The 15636-nt window shown below is 40.1% G+C and overlaps 1 protein-coding gene across 15 annotated transcripts in view; it reads right to left on the bottom strand.

Annotated features, from left to right (window-relative positions):
- hdx (highly divergent homeobox) overlaps positions 1-15636 on the bottom strand; it is a 116566-nt gene that overhangs the window by 24701 nt on the left and 76229 nt on the right. For 10 of the 15 annotated variants that reach the window (XM_078211297.1, XM_078211303.1, XM_078211301.1 and 7 more), the window contains one exon: positions 1379-1525. The exons of the other annotated variants lie outside the window; for them this stretch is intronic. In XM_078211297.1, coding sequence (XP_078067423.1) covers positions 1379-1525 — 147 coding nt within the window. The remainder of the gene's footprint in view (positions 1-1378; positions 1526-15636) is intronic. 15 annotated transcript variants of the gene reach the window in all.

Below are 15636 nucleotides of genomic sequence, written 5' to 3'. Positions count from 1 at the left end.
GCTGTACTGTTCTATGTTCTATACCTAACTCTGGACCTAACAGGGTTGATTGTGGAATGACATACTGGTTCAGTAGGGGATGTTCTTTCGAAATTGGAATAAAGAACACTGTTGTGACAATGATTGATCTAGGACTAAATGATGCTTACAATAGATGTTTAAAAAGCGAAAGTTTTCTCCAAATGCAATTTAAAAACCTGGACAAACAGGTTTATTCTCCTACTTTACAAAATCATGTAATAATTCTCTTCTTATTCTATATTTGCCAGCCTACTCATCTTGCCCTTAATTGAGCCCACCTTGTCACCATTAAAATAAAGACCAACAGCAGTACTTCTAATTTCCAAATGTTTCTAGTTAGTGATGACATGAGGTATTACTGTGTGGCTCTGGATGGGCTCTCAGGCTCAGTTAAGGCTGAATGTTGTGCCAGTGCCTAAGGTTATGCTATGTGGAGCAAGAGCTCTCATGCTTGGGGCAATGCTGGGGCCTGGGTCTCAGGCACTGAAGGGGAGTAGGCCCATCCAGGTGTAAGTCAGATACAGAGCTGAGGCAATGAGCAGGGTAGTGTCTCCGTTTGGGATTAGGTAATCAGCCTTGGTGGCAGGTTGGGGGGTAGAGGGCTGTAGCCATAGCTTTACCTTGGTATTTGCAGATGTTTGTGGAATTGGAATCCATGCTGGAATTAATATGGAAATTAAGGATAACCAGCAACTCATTATGCATAAAATAATTTAATGTTGCAAAGGTATGAGGTAAAAGCATTGCATTCTTTTGAGGTAAAACATTCTCTTTTACCTCCTTTCCTCCTCCCATTTAACATTCAGACTTGCAAACTATTGCAGTGGTAGCCCATTTCTGACATGATTATGATGTCATCAAATACACTGTTTTCAAAATGACAGCAACAATATAGTCCAAGGACTTTGGTGTGAAGACGTAGGTCATTGTCACATTCCACATATTTGTATATGTAGTAATAATAGTTAGAATCGGCAGAGTCCTCTGCACACACAAGATTATGAACAGAAATGTAATCTATGACTTAGTTCTCATAACATTGACATAAAATATCAGTCTGGATAAGATGCTGCCAGTCATTCAATAACTTCGAAACCTTCAGAAAGCCGAGTCTGCAAATATGGTCTATTTTTGGCACAGATTAATAACATCCTGACCTCAGTACGTGAAGCAGCTGACGTTGCACTTCATTGTACAACACTGTTGATCTATTTTAAGAAACAATCGAATAAGATGTACTTGCATTTGGCCTTGTGTAAGCTGAGAATGGTTTCATCAACATCACTTAAAGCTCCCAAGATACAAAAAACCCACTGATGGTAAGGAAAGTATAAAAGCACCAAGGCAACATTCTTACCTTGACAATCTCACAGTCGACATTTGATTCCATGGCGACCGCTTCTATTTTTTCTCTGCATATTGAACCAAGGCTGGTCATACCCACATCCCAATATTTTTTCAGAACAGCCAGATCACTCTCACTAAACTGGGTACGATCCTGCAGCTTAAGTAAAGAGAAAGCTTAGTATGACAAAAATGTAAATAATGCATTATGAAAACTGTAAGTGAAATGCTTCAAAATGAGGCAATTTGCAATTCAGAATTTACATAAGGCATTAAAATTATTTTGATTACTTATGCTGCTTATTAGGTATAATATGATTGTGCAACTCAAGCCAGGAATCTGTAAGTTAGTCAACCCTTTTTTTAAAATGAGAGGACTTTGCTATTAAAATCTGCCTCCCAGTATGTAAACAATGAGCTCCAGTTTCAAGCTTGCAACTCCAGGAGAAGGAATATCTTCCGACTATTAGATGTTGGAAGAGAATTTTGGAATCACATCTGTTTAAGCTTGTATAATAATTTAATTGTTCAATTGCATTAAAATGTGAAATAAGGTTAAATAATGAGTTTAACAACCAGACTGCCACTTTGGGTAGCGGTAGAAAGTGGCCATTGTTTACTTCATGTTGTCCATGTGCTGCACCGAATTGTGCAATGTGGTCAAATTTGATACTAAACACGAAGGATGGAAGCGCTTTTAAAAAAAGAGCCTGTGTGAAAATATGTACACAGCTTTTCCAGTTTTCCAGAAATTGTGGGAAATCAAGGATCTAACAGGAATGAGCTGCTTAAAGAAATCAGTACGAGTTAATAAATTGTACTGGAGAAATTAATGGGACAAAATGTTGATTGATCCACAAGACGCCGCAGCCTACATCCTAAGGTTTTAATAGTGATAGCTAGAAAAATAACAGAGGTATTGGTTTTCATTTTAAGGAATCCTCTAGATTCCGGCACCATCTTGATGGATTAGAAGGTAGCAAACGTAGAAAGGGTGAGAGAGAAAAAAAAACAAAACAAGGAACAACTGGGTGGCACGGTGGCTAGCACTGTGACTGAAAGCGTCAAGGACCCAGGTTTGATTCCGATGACAGTCTGTGTGGAGTTAGCATGTTCTCTCAGTATCTGCGTGAATTTTTTCTGGGTGCTCCAGTTTCCTCCCACAGTCCAAAGATGTGTAGGTTAGGTGGTAAATGTGGTAATCCATGGTAAATGTGTGGGGTTACAGGGATGGGTAGGGGGTAAAATGGTCTTTCAGAGAGTTGGTGCAGACTCACTGGGCTGATTGGCCTCCCTCTACTCTGTCGGGATTCTATGGTAAGGAACTATAGACCAGTTAGTCTGAAATCAGTTCTGGAGAAGCTGCTTGAATCTATTGTTAGGGATATGTTTATGAATAGGCAGCATCACTGATTTATGAAAGTAAAACAGTTAAGGGTGTTTCGAAAACTAAGAGGCAAAATAAGAGAAAAACCAGTGGGTATACTGCAGTGTATTTGGATTTTCAAAAAGCAGTCAAGAGGTTGACACACAGGTTATTACACATAATTAGGTCTGATGGGATTGGGGGTAAATATAATAGCATGAATTAAGAACTGATTAATGGACAGGAAGCTGGGCGGCACGGTGGCTAGCACTGCTGTCTCACACTTCCAGGGACCAGGGTTCAATTCCGGCCTCGGGTCACTGTCTGTGCAGAGTTTGCACGTTCTCCCAATGTCTGTGTGGGTTTTCTCTGGGTCTCCAGTTTCCGCCCACAGTCCAAAGATGTGCAGGTTAGGTGGATTTGCCATGCTAAATTGTCCATTAGTGTCAGGGGGATTAGCAGGGTAAATACATGGGGTTATGGGGATAGGGCTTGGGTGGGATTTTCGTCAGTTCGTCAGGCTCGATGGACCAAATTGTCTCCTTCTTTCTACACTGTAGGATGCTATGAAGCAGAGTAGGAATAAATGGATCGATTTTCAAATTGACAGATTATAAGCATAGGGGTACTACAGAATCTGTGCTGGGACCTTGGCTACCTACAATTTATATCAATGACTCAGGTAAGGGGACAAATGTAATGTTTCCAAGTTTGTTGATACTGTCAGGTGGAAATCTAAACTGTGGGGACCACGGAAACAGACTACAAAAGTGCTCTAGGCAGGTTAAGTATGTAGGCAAATGGAATATAATGTGCGGAAGTGTGAAATAACCCTCTTTGGAAGGAAAAAATAGAGAAGCCAAATAATTTTTGTATGCTGGGAGACTTGGAAATGTTTGCATTCAGAGGCACCTCGCTGTCCTTGTACATGAATCACATTAAGTTAACATGCAGGTATAGTAAGCAATGAGGCAAAAAGCAAGTTAGCTTTTGTTACACAGGAATTGGAGTACAAGAATAATGACGTCTTACTACAATTATACAGGGCATGAGTGGGTATTTGAGTATTGTGTAGATTCTTTAACCAAGAATATACTTGCCTGAGAGGGAGTGCAGTGAAGGTCCCTAGTCTGATCCCTGAAATGAGAGGACTATCCTATTAGGAGTTTCAGTAGACCAGACTTACATTCCTTGGAACTTAGAAGAATGAGAGGTGATTTGTGAACTGTATAACATTCTTGAGGAGCTTGACAGTGTGAACATTGGGAGGATGTTTCCCCAGGCAGGGGATCTGGAATTAGGGGTCACAGACTCAGAATAAGGGTTCGGCCCAAGGTGAGAAAAAATTTCTTCACTCAAAGGGTTGTGGATCTTCGAATTCTATACATTACACAGCTGAAGATGCTTAGTCTTGGAATATATTTGAGACAAACATCAACCTATGTTTGGATCCAGATGGAATTTGGGGATGTGGGAATAGTATGGGAAGGTAGAGTTGACATAGAAGCAGTTCTGCTATGGTCTTACAGAACGATGGACCAGGTGAGAAGGGCTGAATGGCTGACTCCTGATCTTATTTCTTACTTATGAAAATACTGGCAAATAAATTAAAAGGGAATAATCAATCAGAATTTCCAAGGGAGATTTTGGACCTGCCCCCAGGCTGATCCACAAGAGGATGAACTAGTGTTTTCAGTGCTCACGATCCTGTTCAAAGTTCCAGATCCCATCATTTGAAAAACAGTTGCAGTAAGCTTATGTCCCATTTCACTGAGCACAGCATCAAAGCCTTTAGGTTTATTTTTTGTCTATTCTCTGGATATGAATGGCACCAGTAAGTTTGCATTTATTGTTCATTCCTAGGTTTTCTTTTGAGGCAGATTGGGTAGGGCTAACAGGCGAGTCAGCCAGTTGGGTTTTTAGTCCTGTCTGGCAGTTTTTCAATATTTTTTTCCTGGTCCTGGCCATCAGTGTCCAAATTTGAGTTCTGCTTCACAATTTGCCATGATAGGATTTGAACCACAACTCTAACCATCTAAATGTGCCTCAATGTGTGGAAGCTTTGAAACGAACATGAATACCTACATAAAAGTGAAATGATCATGCTTGCTGGCAATACTAACTTGCATTTATATATTGCTTTTAAGAGTTCCAAGACACTTCATATAAGCATAAATATGACAAAAATTGACAGCAAGCCAAAGGAAGAGTTATTATGAGTGATAAAACTTTCTGGAAAGAGAAGAGAGGTGAAGAGGCTTGGTGAAGGAATTCTGGAGCTTGGTGAAGCACTAATTGTGAGGTGAAGGGACCGTGATGAGTTTGTGGAGGTTCGGAGGAGTGAGGAGGGGTTCTAAATCACAAGATTCCTCCAATAAAGTTGGAGGAATGCAGAGTTCGAGGAGTGGAGGTTTGGAAGAGGTTACAGATAGATAAGGGGGATTAGGCTATGGTGGGATGTGAACTCAGACATAGACTAAGAAAGAACAAAGTGAACTGGAGTGAATTAAATGGAACAGGATTGAATTAAGTGAGCGACCTGTAAACAAAAAGCTGAACTGAAGAACATAAGACCTTTTCTTTCTAAAATCAAACAGGAAGTAAGGCTGGGTGCTGAAGGACGGTGACCTTCTCAGCAGTCAATGAGATGTAGGAAAATGTTTCAGCACGGACAAAATGATGGGTCAGATCTGCCAGGAACGTGCAAGCTCCACAATTCTGAAGGAAGATCATTGACCTGAAATGTTAATTTTGTGTGTCTCTCTCCACAGATGCTGCCAGATCTGGCAAGTACAAAGCTTAATATCAGGATTTTAAAAACTTATATATATATATATATAATCATCAGTCTTCTACAGATCTAAGTAACTTTGAAACTAAATACATCTTTCAAGCTCCAGCCTAACTAACTAATAGGCAAAATAGATATAGTTAACCCCGCAGTTCTCTTGTGGCATTGCTTACTGTTCACGTGGCATGCAATTGCGATCAATAGCTGTTGAGATGAAGTTGTACTCTAAGCCTATCCCTTTAAGATCAAGTTGCTTTCTTCTCACGTGTAACATCATGTAACTTTACAAGTCTAAGTCCAAGTTGAACAAGCAAGTCACAGTACAGTTTGGCAGACTGCCTTCAATCCTGCTGCAAACTTTTGCAGACCGCAAACATTTACAGCTCAACTGTTCAGTATGATGGTCTAACTGGACAATCCCAGTTGCAACTGCTTATAACTCCTGAGAATGCTAAGAATGAAAAATAGAGTCCCTTTTAGGACCTCTGTATATACAAAATGCTCCTCAGCCAATAAATTACTTTCACAAGATGTAGTCAGTTGTTTCATAGGCAAACTCATGTGCAAGCTGCGCGATAGTCTTGAATCCTTTGCATTCAGTTTTGTTTTTTATTAATAACCTAATTTCAACTCCCCCACCCAAAATAGCCAAGTTTATACACAAGGAGATAAAATCGGGTGCAGTGGTTCTGGTTGAGAGATAAATGTTGAAACAGGATAATGGAAGAACCTCCCTTCTCTTCTTGCTGTAGTTCGGTGGGATCTTTTACATCAATCTCTGCAGGCATAAGGGACATTAGTTCACGGTGAATTGGAAAGTGATAGCTTTGACAATGCCCCACTCTCTCAGAACTGCAGAGCTACCAACCTTAATAATGTGCTAGATTATGCTTAAATGGACAATTATAACTGCTTTTGGATTTCTGGTTCAAAAGAAGCCAGTGTGCGGCCTTCTTTGCCTTTGTAGAAACTTCTGTTCATCTATAGTGCAATGATACTCAATATTTTTATCCATGACTAGCAGATGATCTGTGCCATCGTACATGATGAGTCAGATGACATGCTGCTTTATAATAATAGCTATGGCCCATGGTTCTGGAGTTTGAGGTAACCTCAAGCATATCTATTCTTATCTATTCCCTTTAAGAATCTTGGTAGGGTTTGAAAGGATGGACAAATATGATCTGAACTATTGCTCGCACGGAGGGTATACACTGACACGAACTGGTTGGGTTGAAGATGATCTGTGCTGTGACAAAAATTAAGAGTAAACCTGGCTCTGCTTGACAAAGATCTAAAAGAGAATGAAATTTCTATCTTTCTTTTTCCCTTCCTAATTTCTTCCTTTAAATGTCATTGCAGGTCACATATATTTAGCTATCAAAGGATTCACATAACCTAGCTCCAGATTGCTTGTACAGCACCTGATTCTAAAATATAAAATAAGCAGGCAAAGGAGTTACATCTGAACATCTTTTAAAATATCCCAAGTAATAAATGAAAGTAAATACCGAAGAGTGTTCTCGTCCAAACCTCTTCTCACAAACTGTTGGATAGCAGATGGCATTATCATCAAGTTGAAAACTGGGTGCAGGATTTTCCAGTGGCAGAGGCAGCCTGCCATTGGCTGGTGGGTTGCCAGAGGGGCAGAGGCCATGAAAAACACCATTGCCTTTGGTGGGAGTGGGCGATCCTGCTTCTGGCCAATGGCCAATTGCCTCTACTACCAGAAAACCCACACAGGGGTGGGGTGGGCAGAAATTCTCGGCATTGGTCTTTTAACCTTTGCTGCAGTTAGTTAATGTAACCCAAGTCTAACTACAATATCCATCAATTGGGAGACAAGGAACTGTCAGAACTGGCTCATTTCCTGCAGGATAAGTCAGTGTTGAATTTTGTTTACACTGGAAAATATTCACAAGCAAACAGAATACAAGGAAATAACACTTCTACCAAAAAAGTAGCAGAAGTCCACAAAAGATTAACATGCCCTCTTAAACACGCGGCTTTCCATGTGCAAAGGTACTACTTTCAGACTTTTGTTAATGATTGCTTGGTGTGGCAACCATATAGCTTCATAGAATCAGGTAAATATTCCAGAGCTCTGTCTCAAGGTATACATTTTGAAATGATGTGTTTCTACATACTGCACTATAGTGTGGTGTATTGGTTACAATTCTGTAACTAACATCTATCATGAGATCAATGGAGAAACTTTAACCCCCAAAACTGGGGTCAGGTGGGATGTGCTTATTTTTAAAATCTCAAACCTAACCCCAATCCAACCATGTTTAGGTTTAATGGAGGCGGACAAGGACCAGGTTCCCCAGTCCGCTCTGAGGATGAAGTTTGGCCATTTGAATTTTATGAGGCTGGCAGCCTATCTTGCATGTTTATCTCTGGTATGTGACCTTTCTGGGATTTAAGAAATATGCCAGCTCAAGGGAGATGAGAATGGTTTCTGGGAAAAAGGTAAGCATCCTTCTGGGCCAGGTTTGCTTCCTCAAAGGTCACCAAGCTTACCTTTGTCTCCGCTGTGGGACACACAACATGTGCTCCGACCCCCAAGACTAGCAACAAATAACTTACCTGCTCCTGTGGCCTCCTCCTGAGGGTTCCCTGCCTGACAATGAGCCAAGCCCAATCAAGTTAGCTTCTGGATGGGAAACCTGTTAAAAACAAAGATGCACACTGTGGAGTTAAAACTCCACAGCATGCAGGAATCCAACCAAAACTCCTCCCCACCTGCCTACACAACATGTGTTAAATTAATAAATCAAATACATATTTTAATTTGTGGGAGACACCAGTAACTAAACATGACTGTAAAAGCAACCAGATAGTTGTAAAAACCCAATTTAGGCACAAGAGCCCAGTCCCACAATTCACAATTGACTCTCAATGCCTGCTTGAAGGATCATTATCATTACTTACTCAGGTCTAAACCACTCAACAAAGCCCAATCACACTCCCTCCTAAGTTATTAATTCATAAACAAACAATCCTGGCATCATTCAGAGGTCTTTGCTCCTAAATTTGATTCTGCCTGCTTTTGAGATATATTTAGATATAAAATTCAATGAAGGAAAATATTCCGAGGGTCACCGACTAACAATGAATAGGTGGTTAAATCCAACCCTTGTTTTTAAATCACAAAAGCCTTATGACAGATGCCATTTATTTAAGGATGCAAATAACATGGCTTAAATTCAGAAATGAAGCTACTGTCTTATAGGTTAAGTACAGTGTTTGGATAGCGGCCAAATAAAGCATTGATTCCCGCTTCAAGTATTTATATTTATACCCAAAACATATCTTGGGAGTGTTACTAAAATTGGACAGACTTATCAGCATTGTGCCAGGTATCCAACATAGGCAAAGACTTAGCATTCTGAATCCAATCAAACACTGCAAAGTCCAATTCACTAAGATCTTGGAACTGATGCTCAAATTGACGGAGCGATCCAATGAAGGATTTTAATAAGACAGCATCCCAGAATCCTCCATCAACATCACCACCAAGAAAAAGGGCAGCACCGAGTAACCCACCATGCTAACTTGGATGCAGATTGCACACTGCTTATTTATTATCCTGTAATTCACCATGTAACAACTATCTTGGAAACACCATCAGCACAAAGAGACAATCCATCACCATACATTTCTATACACTTTAGGAACATTTAAGCGGTTATTGGATAGGCACATGGAGCACACCAGGATGGTAGGGAGTGGGATAGCTTGATCTTGGTTTCAGATGAAGGTCGGCACAACGTCGTGGGCCGAAGGGCCTGTTCTGTGCTGTACTGTTCTATGTTCATACTTTCAAGGTGATTGAGGATAGGCACAGGAATAGGCCATTCAGCCCCATGAGCCTATTCCCCCATTCAAATAGATCATAATTGATCTGTATTTTAACTCCATTAATATGCTGTGGTTCTGTAACCGTTAATATCCTCCCCAACAAAAATCAATTGCAGTTCTAAAATTTTCACTGGCCTATCATCAGCTTCTGTTGGAGAGGTTGAGATCGCCACCATTCTGTGAAGTGAACAGCCCAGGTTTAATTTTAAAATTATGCCTCCTTCTTTTGGACTTCCATCACAGGAAATAATTTCTCTCCATCAAACATCCTTACCATCCTTTTGGCCCCAATATCGTCAGTGATATCATCAATACAACCTCTCAAAGGGAAAATATATTCCACTGTGAAGTGCGGTGCCCACAGGAAACAGGAGCAGGAGTAGACCCTTTGAGTGAAGTAATTTTTCTCAGTTCTAAATGATCATCTCTTATCCTGAGACCATGCCCGTGTATTTTAGATTTGCAATCAGAGGAACAAATCCCTTAGCATCTCTACCCAATCAATTCTCTACAGAATCTCGTCATTAAACCATAGAACCACAGATTCCCTACAGTACAGAAGGAGGCCATTTGGCCCATCAAATCTGCACCAACTCTCTGACAGAGCATCTTACTTAGGCCCAACCCCCAGCCCTAACCCCGTCACCCTGCAAATTTACCATGGCTATTCCACCTAACCTACAGATCTTTGGACTGAGGGAGGAAACCGGAGCATCCAGAGGAAACCCACATAAAAATGGAGAATGTGCAAATTCCAGACACCCCAAGGGCAGAATAGAATGCAGGTCCCTGGTGCTGTAAGGCAGCAGTGCTAGCCACTTTGTCATTGTGCAGCCCCACATTAGGGGCAGCACAGTGAGATCACCTTGCATTCTTCTAAACTCCAGAAAATATAGATCCAATTTACTCAGCCTCATATCATAGCACAATTCCCTCAGTCCAGGGACCAATCTGGTGAACCTTCATTATATGACCTCCAATGTAACTATATCCTTCCCTAAATATGGAGGCCAAAACTCCAGATGTGGTCTCACCAAAGCCCTGTAAATTCTAACAGGATGTTTTTATTCCTGTACTCCAATCTCTTTGCAATAAAGGTTAACAAGCCACTGACCATCCTAATTGCTCACTATACCTGCATGCTAACTTTCCTTGTACGAGCACACCCAAGCCTCTTTGAACAACTCTGCTTTTCTATGCTGAAAAAATATTTCCCCACATTATACACAATTTGACATCTTGTTGTCCACTTGGAAAACTTACCTATATCTCTTTGCAGCTTCTCTGTATCCTCCCTCAGCTTACCTTTTCACCTTACTTTGTATCATCAGCAAACATGTATTTATTACTGTCTCTTTGTCTAAGTGTGATAAAGATTGTAAATAGCAGAGGCCCCAGCATGGATCCTTGCAACACCCCACTAGTCACAATGTCAACTTGAAAAAGCTCAATTTATGTCCACTCTCTTCTTCTGGTCTATTAACCAATCCTCTACCCATGCTAATATATTATTCCCAACTCCATGAGCCATTACCTTGCCTATTTTATGGCACCTTATCAAATGCCTTTTGGAAATCCAGATGTACTACTTCTAATGGTTTCACTTTGTCTACCCTCTTATGTTACATCCTCAAAAGAACATTAATAAATTTGTCAAAAAGATTTCCTTTTTGTTAAATCATGTTGATTCATTCTAATCATACTAAGTGCATTGTTAAGACATCCCCAATAATAAGATTCCAGCATTTTCCCTACAACTAACTAATTGTCCTGTAGTTCCCAGTTTTCTCTCTGTTGCCTTTCTTGAAAAGTGGTGTGATGCATGCCAATTTCAATCTGATGGGACCGCTCCTGAATCTAAGGGGTTTTGAAAAATCACAGCTAATGTAGTCATTATCTCTGCAGCTATTTCTTTTGGGAGTTTTGTTGGATTTTAGTTCCTGTTTTTCCAATTCTCTTTTCTCTGCTGATTTTAATTAGCTGAACTTCCCCAATTCTTTGTAGCTGCTAGGTTACCATCTTTTGGGTATGCAACTTGTGTCTTTTGCTTTGAAGACAGACACAAAATACTTGTTCAATGCTTCTGCCATTTCCTCATTCCCCACGATAATTTCTCCTGTCTCTGCTTCTAGGGGACCAAAGTTTACTTTAGCTATTCTTTTTCCTTTTACATACTTATACAGGCTTACAATCTGTTTGTCTATTTCTGGCTAGTTTACTCTCATATTTGATTTTTTCCATTTCCTTCAAATTTTTGGTGGTTCTTGGCTTGTTTCTAAATCGTTCCCAATCTTCAGACTTGTCCCTGTTCTTTGCAACATTATAAGTCTTTTTCTTTTAATCTAATACTATCCATAATTTCCTGAAAGAGTCATGGTGGGGTCTTTCTTACTGAGTATTTGTTTTTCAATTAAATGTATTTTTGCTGAATATTTTGAATTGTTTCTTTCAATATTTCCTATTGCTCGTTTACCGTCATACAGCCCAGACCTGAATGCAGTATTCCAGGAGTAAATGTTAAGACCAATATTTTTTAAATGACCAAATCTTATGATACAGCACATAGCAATTAAATTCAAGAAAACAGTTTTATTCCAAATGATTGGATATAAATAATTATAATACATGTTTGGCACAGCCCTCAAAGAAAACTTGATAATGTCTTACATTCTAAATTACCGTCTGGAAAGCGGCTTTGAATAATCTGGCACAGTAATATTTAATTAAACCATAAGTTCAGAATTATTTTATGGGCTCACTAAATCAAATCTTATTTTGATTTGAAAACCCTTAAAGATGCAAAAACACTGAACTGTTTGACAGCTGATAGACAAGTGCTAGAATATAAACATTCTGTAAATATAAATAGCCGTGATGCTATACTGTCAATGGTATAGGAAATCAAAACTTCCTCCACACAATCACCACAAGATGGAGCTTGGGTGCCAATTTTTTGCTGACATGTTTGAAAACTCATTCTTAATTTTGTTGTAAGCTGGTGCAACTGGTGAGGAGGTATTGCTTTGTTCCATTGCTATTTCTCAACTATCCAAATCTTAATCTTGATAAAGATATTAGGGCACAATAAAAAGCAAAGAGGTCTTGTGCTGCAGCTGCCCAATTCAGTCATTTGTAGCTAATACATGTCCAAGCTCTGGACATTTGCAACGTCTGGAATGCTCCAAGTTAGAAGAGACGCTGTGCATGTTCTTTCTTAACTATGCTGACTTTTTGAATTGGCATGGAACAGCTTTGAACAGCTCCAGTGTTCAAACATAAACAGAGGCCTAGCATAAGTGCAAGGAATGGTGATCGTGCACCAGCTCAGGCTTATCTTCAATAGTGACCTATGTCGTTCTTCTAAAATAGTGAATCAGCTCAAGGGGTTACAGGGAAGTTGGGTGGGTGCAGGCGGTTAGGACAGAAAAAGCTCTTTGTTAATGGTGAAACAGTCTTCCACTGGGAAAAAGATACAAAAGCCTGAGGTCACATACCAACCGACTCAAGAACAGCTTCTTCCCTGCTGTTGTCAGACTTTTGAACGGACTTACCTTGCATTAAGTTGATCTTTCTCTACACCCTAGCTATGACTGTATCAGTACATTCTGCACTCTCTCCTTTCCTTCTCTATGAATGGTACGCTTTGTCTGTAAAGCATGCAAGAAACAATGTTTTTCACTGTATACTAATACATGCGAGAATAATAAATCAAATCAAATCAGTGAAGGGAGGAGGAACAACACACAAGGCCAGAGTCGGAAGAGCAAGGATGAGATCAGTAATATATGGCTGAAAAAGGGGAGTCAAGGTGAGGCAAGGCCATGTGTCAATGTACTAATCACAATGTTTGGCAATTACCTGAAGGGAATTGCTAGCTTGCGAACTAAACAGTGACGGTGTATGGCAATTAACATGTGAAATTGACTGTCCTATAAATAGAGACAGCTAGAATGGTTGGGAAGAGAGCTTCTTGTAAGGTAGGAACACGAAGGAAGTGTCTTGCAATAAACCAACTTGAACTTAAAGACCAGTCTGGATTGATTCTTCCACCACTGCCACTTATTATAACACCATGAAGACATCTGTAAATAACAAGGATTTGGAAATCAATTCACTAAGGAAGGGAAGTTGCAGGCTGCATACTGGAGTGTTTTGGACAGGATGAGAGTTAATATAGGATACAGCTCAGGACAGAGGTGTAGAGGGCATTGCGTGAAAAAAATCTCAAATGCATCATAGAAAAAGACCATTTGGTCCATTTTCGTAAGTGTCAGCTCTTTAAAAGAGATATCCCAGTTGAAAGTAGTGTCCTATTAGTCACAAACTTGTTCTTTCATCATAGAATCCCGACAGTGCAGGAGGAGGCCATTCAGCCCATTAAAGCTGTAGCAATTCTTTGGAGCATCTTGCCCACACCTGCAACCCCATGTGTTGACCCTGCTAATCCATCTAACCTACACATTTAGATAGAGGTTTATCCTTTACCATAGCCCTGCAATATGTTTCATTTACAAGTATATATTTAGTTTTGAAAATTACTATTGAATCTGCTTCCACCACTCTTTCAAACAGTGCACTTCAGGTGCACTATACCATAACTAGGGGTATAGATTCTGGAAAAAAAAACTAGCTATAACTTTTCCAGCAAGGCAGATCAGAACAAAGATCTTTTGCTAAGTTTGGAACTTCTGAAACTACAAATCTGGACGGCACGGTGGCACAGTGGTTAGCACTGCTGCCTCTCAGTGCCAGAGACCCAGGTTCAATTCCCCCCTCGGGTGTCTGCCTGTGCGGAGTTTTCACATTCTCCCTTTGGGTGTCTGCCTGTGTGGAGTTTGCACATTCTCCCGTGTCTGCCTGTGTTTCCTCCAGGTGCTCTGGTTTCATCCCACAGGCCAAAGATGTGCAGGTTAGGTAGATTGGCCGTGATAAATTGCCCGAGTGTCGAGGGGACAAGCAGGGTAAATACATGAGCTTACAGGGATAGAGCCGAGGTGGGATTGTTGTCGGTACAAGCTCAATGGACTGAATGGCCTCCTCTGCACTGTAGGAAATCAATGATTTGTAGGAGATTTCAAAACCAGGCTTGCATGATACAGAACATGAGAGATTTATGTGCACTGATGCTAAAGAACATAAAAACACAGTGCATGCATTGGCTGAAATGATGGAAGAAAAAGGACCATATAAATAAAAATAGAAAGAAGAGACGAAAAATCGAAGGGATTTAGGTGTCAAGTCACAAGAAGAAAGTGCAGAGGTACAAAATGACTTTCTAAATGCTGGCCTTTATCTGGAGGAGCTAGAATACAAATGGGAGGATTTTATGCTGTTTGTATTTCTCAATCTGTAGGGAAATGATTGTCACACCAAAATTAAATGGAATATATGAAAAAAAGGAAAATTACCCTTTTCCTGAATATTGTCCAGAAATGGCTGTAGTGCACGTGAATGGATTTCAACTGTTTTCATTTTCATAACATTTCCTTGATTTGATTGTTTTGATTCGAGTGATAACCTCACAGCCATAAACACACCATCACAACATGAAATAAACAGCAGCTGGCTTTTCAGCCACTCAAATTTGCACTGCCATTCAATTACATCCTGTCTAATTTGTACCTGAATACCATTAACTTGCCATTGCAATGTATTGCTCAAAATTCTTACCCGTCAGAAATCTACTGCGCTGGCCATTTGATGGAGTCAGGGAGACTCCAAAGAGGTGAAACAATGGAACCTGGGACCTGATTACAGGATTCCTAATCCCATTCCCAGTGCCTCCAGTTTTCATCAGTGTGGGTAAAGGGCACTCCCAACCTGACCAGTTCCAATGCAGGGACCAACATCTCTGAATCCTTGTAATTTTCATGCTGTTGGGCTAGCTTTTAATCGACTCATTCTCGCATCCCACATCTAAGAGCTGGAGAGGCTAGTTTTAAAGCTTGGAGTCCGAGAGGCCATTTAACATCTAAGAAGTCTTAGAGCCAAGATAGTGCAAGAACCTTCTCAAATGCGGTTTAAATATCTTTGCGGACAAGGAAAAGATGTTTCCCTTGTATTGTGTAGTAACTATAAGCTGGATTTGACTCTTATTTTTATTTAATTTGGATGCTGTTTGGGAAAGTCTTGAGTCTTGATATTATATCGCATAATATATATATATTATTTTGGAACAAGGGTAATTTCTATTTAAACTGCGTGTTTAGCAATTCATATTTAATTGTCTCAGAGTGTTAACGTCCTGGTT

The sequence above is a fragment of the Mustelus asterias genome, chromosome 4 (genome assembly GCF_964213995.1).
Source record: "Mustelus asterias chromosome 4, sMusAst1.hap1.1, whole genome shotgun sequence".
In the NCBI taxonomy this organism is placed as follows: domain Eukaryota; kingdom Metazoa; phylum Chordata; class Chondrichthyes; order Carcharhiniformes; family Triakidae; genus Mustelus; species Mustelus asterias.
The sequence above is the reverse complement of the archived record's forward strand: the minus strand, read 5'-3'. Positions and strand labels throughout refer to the sequence as shown.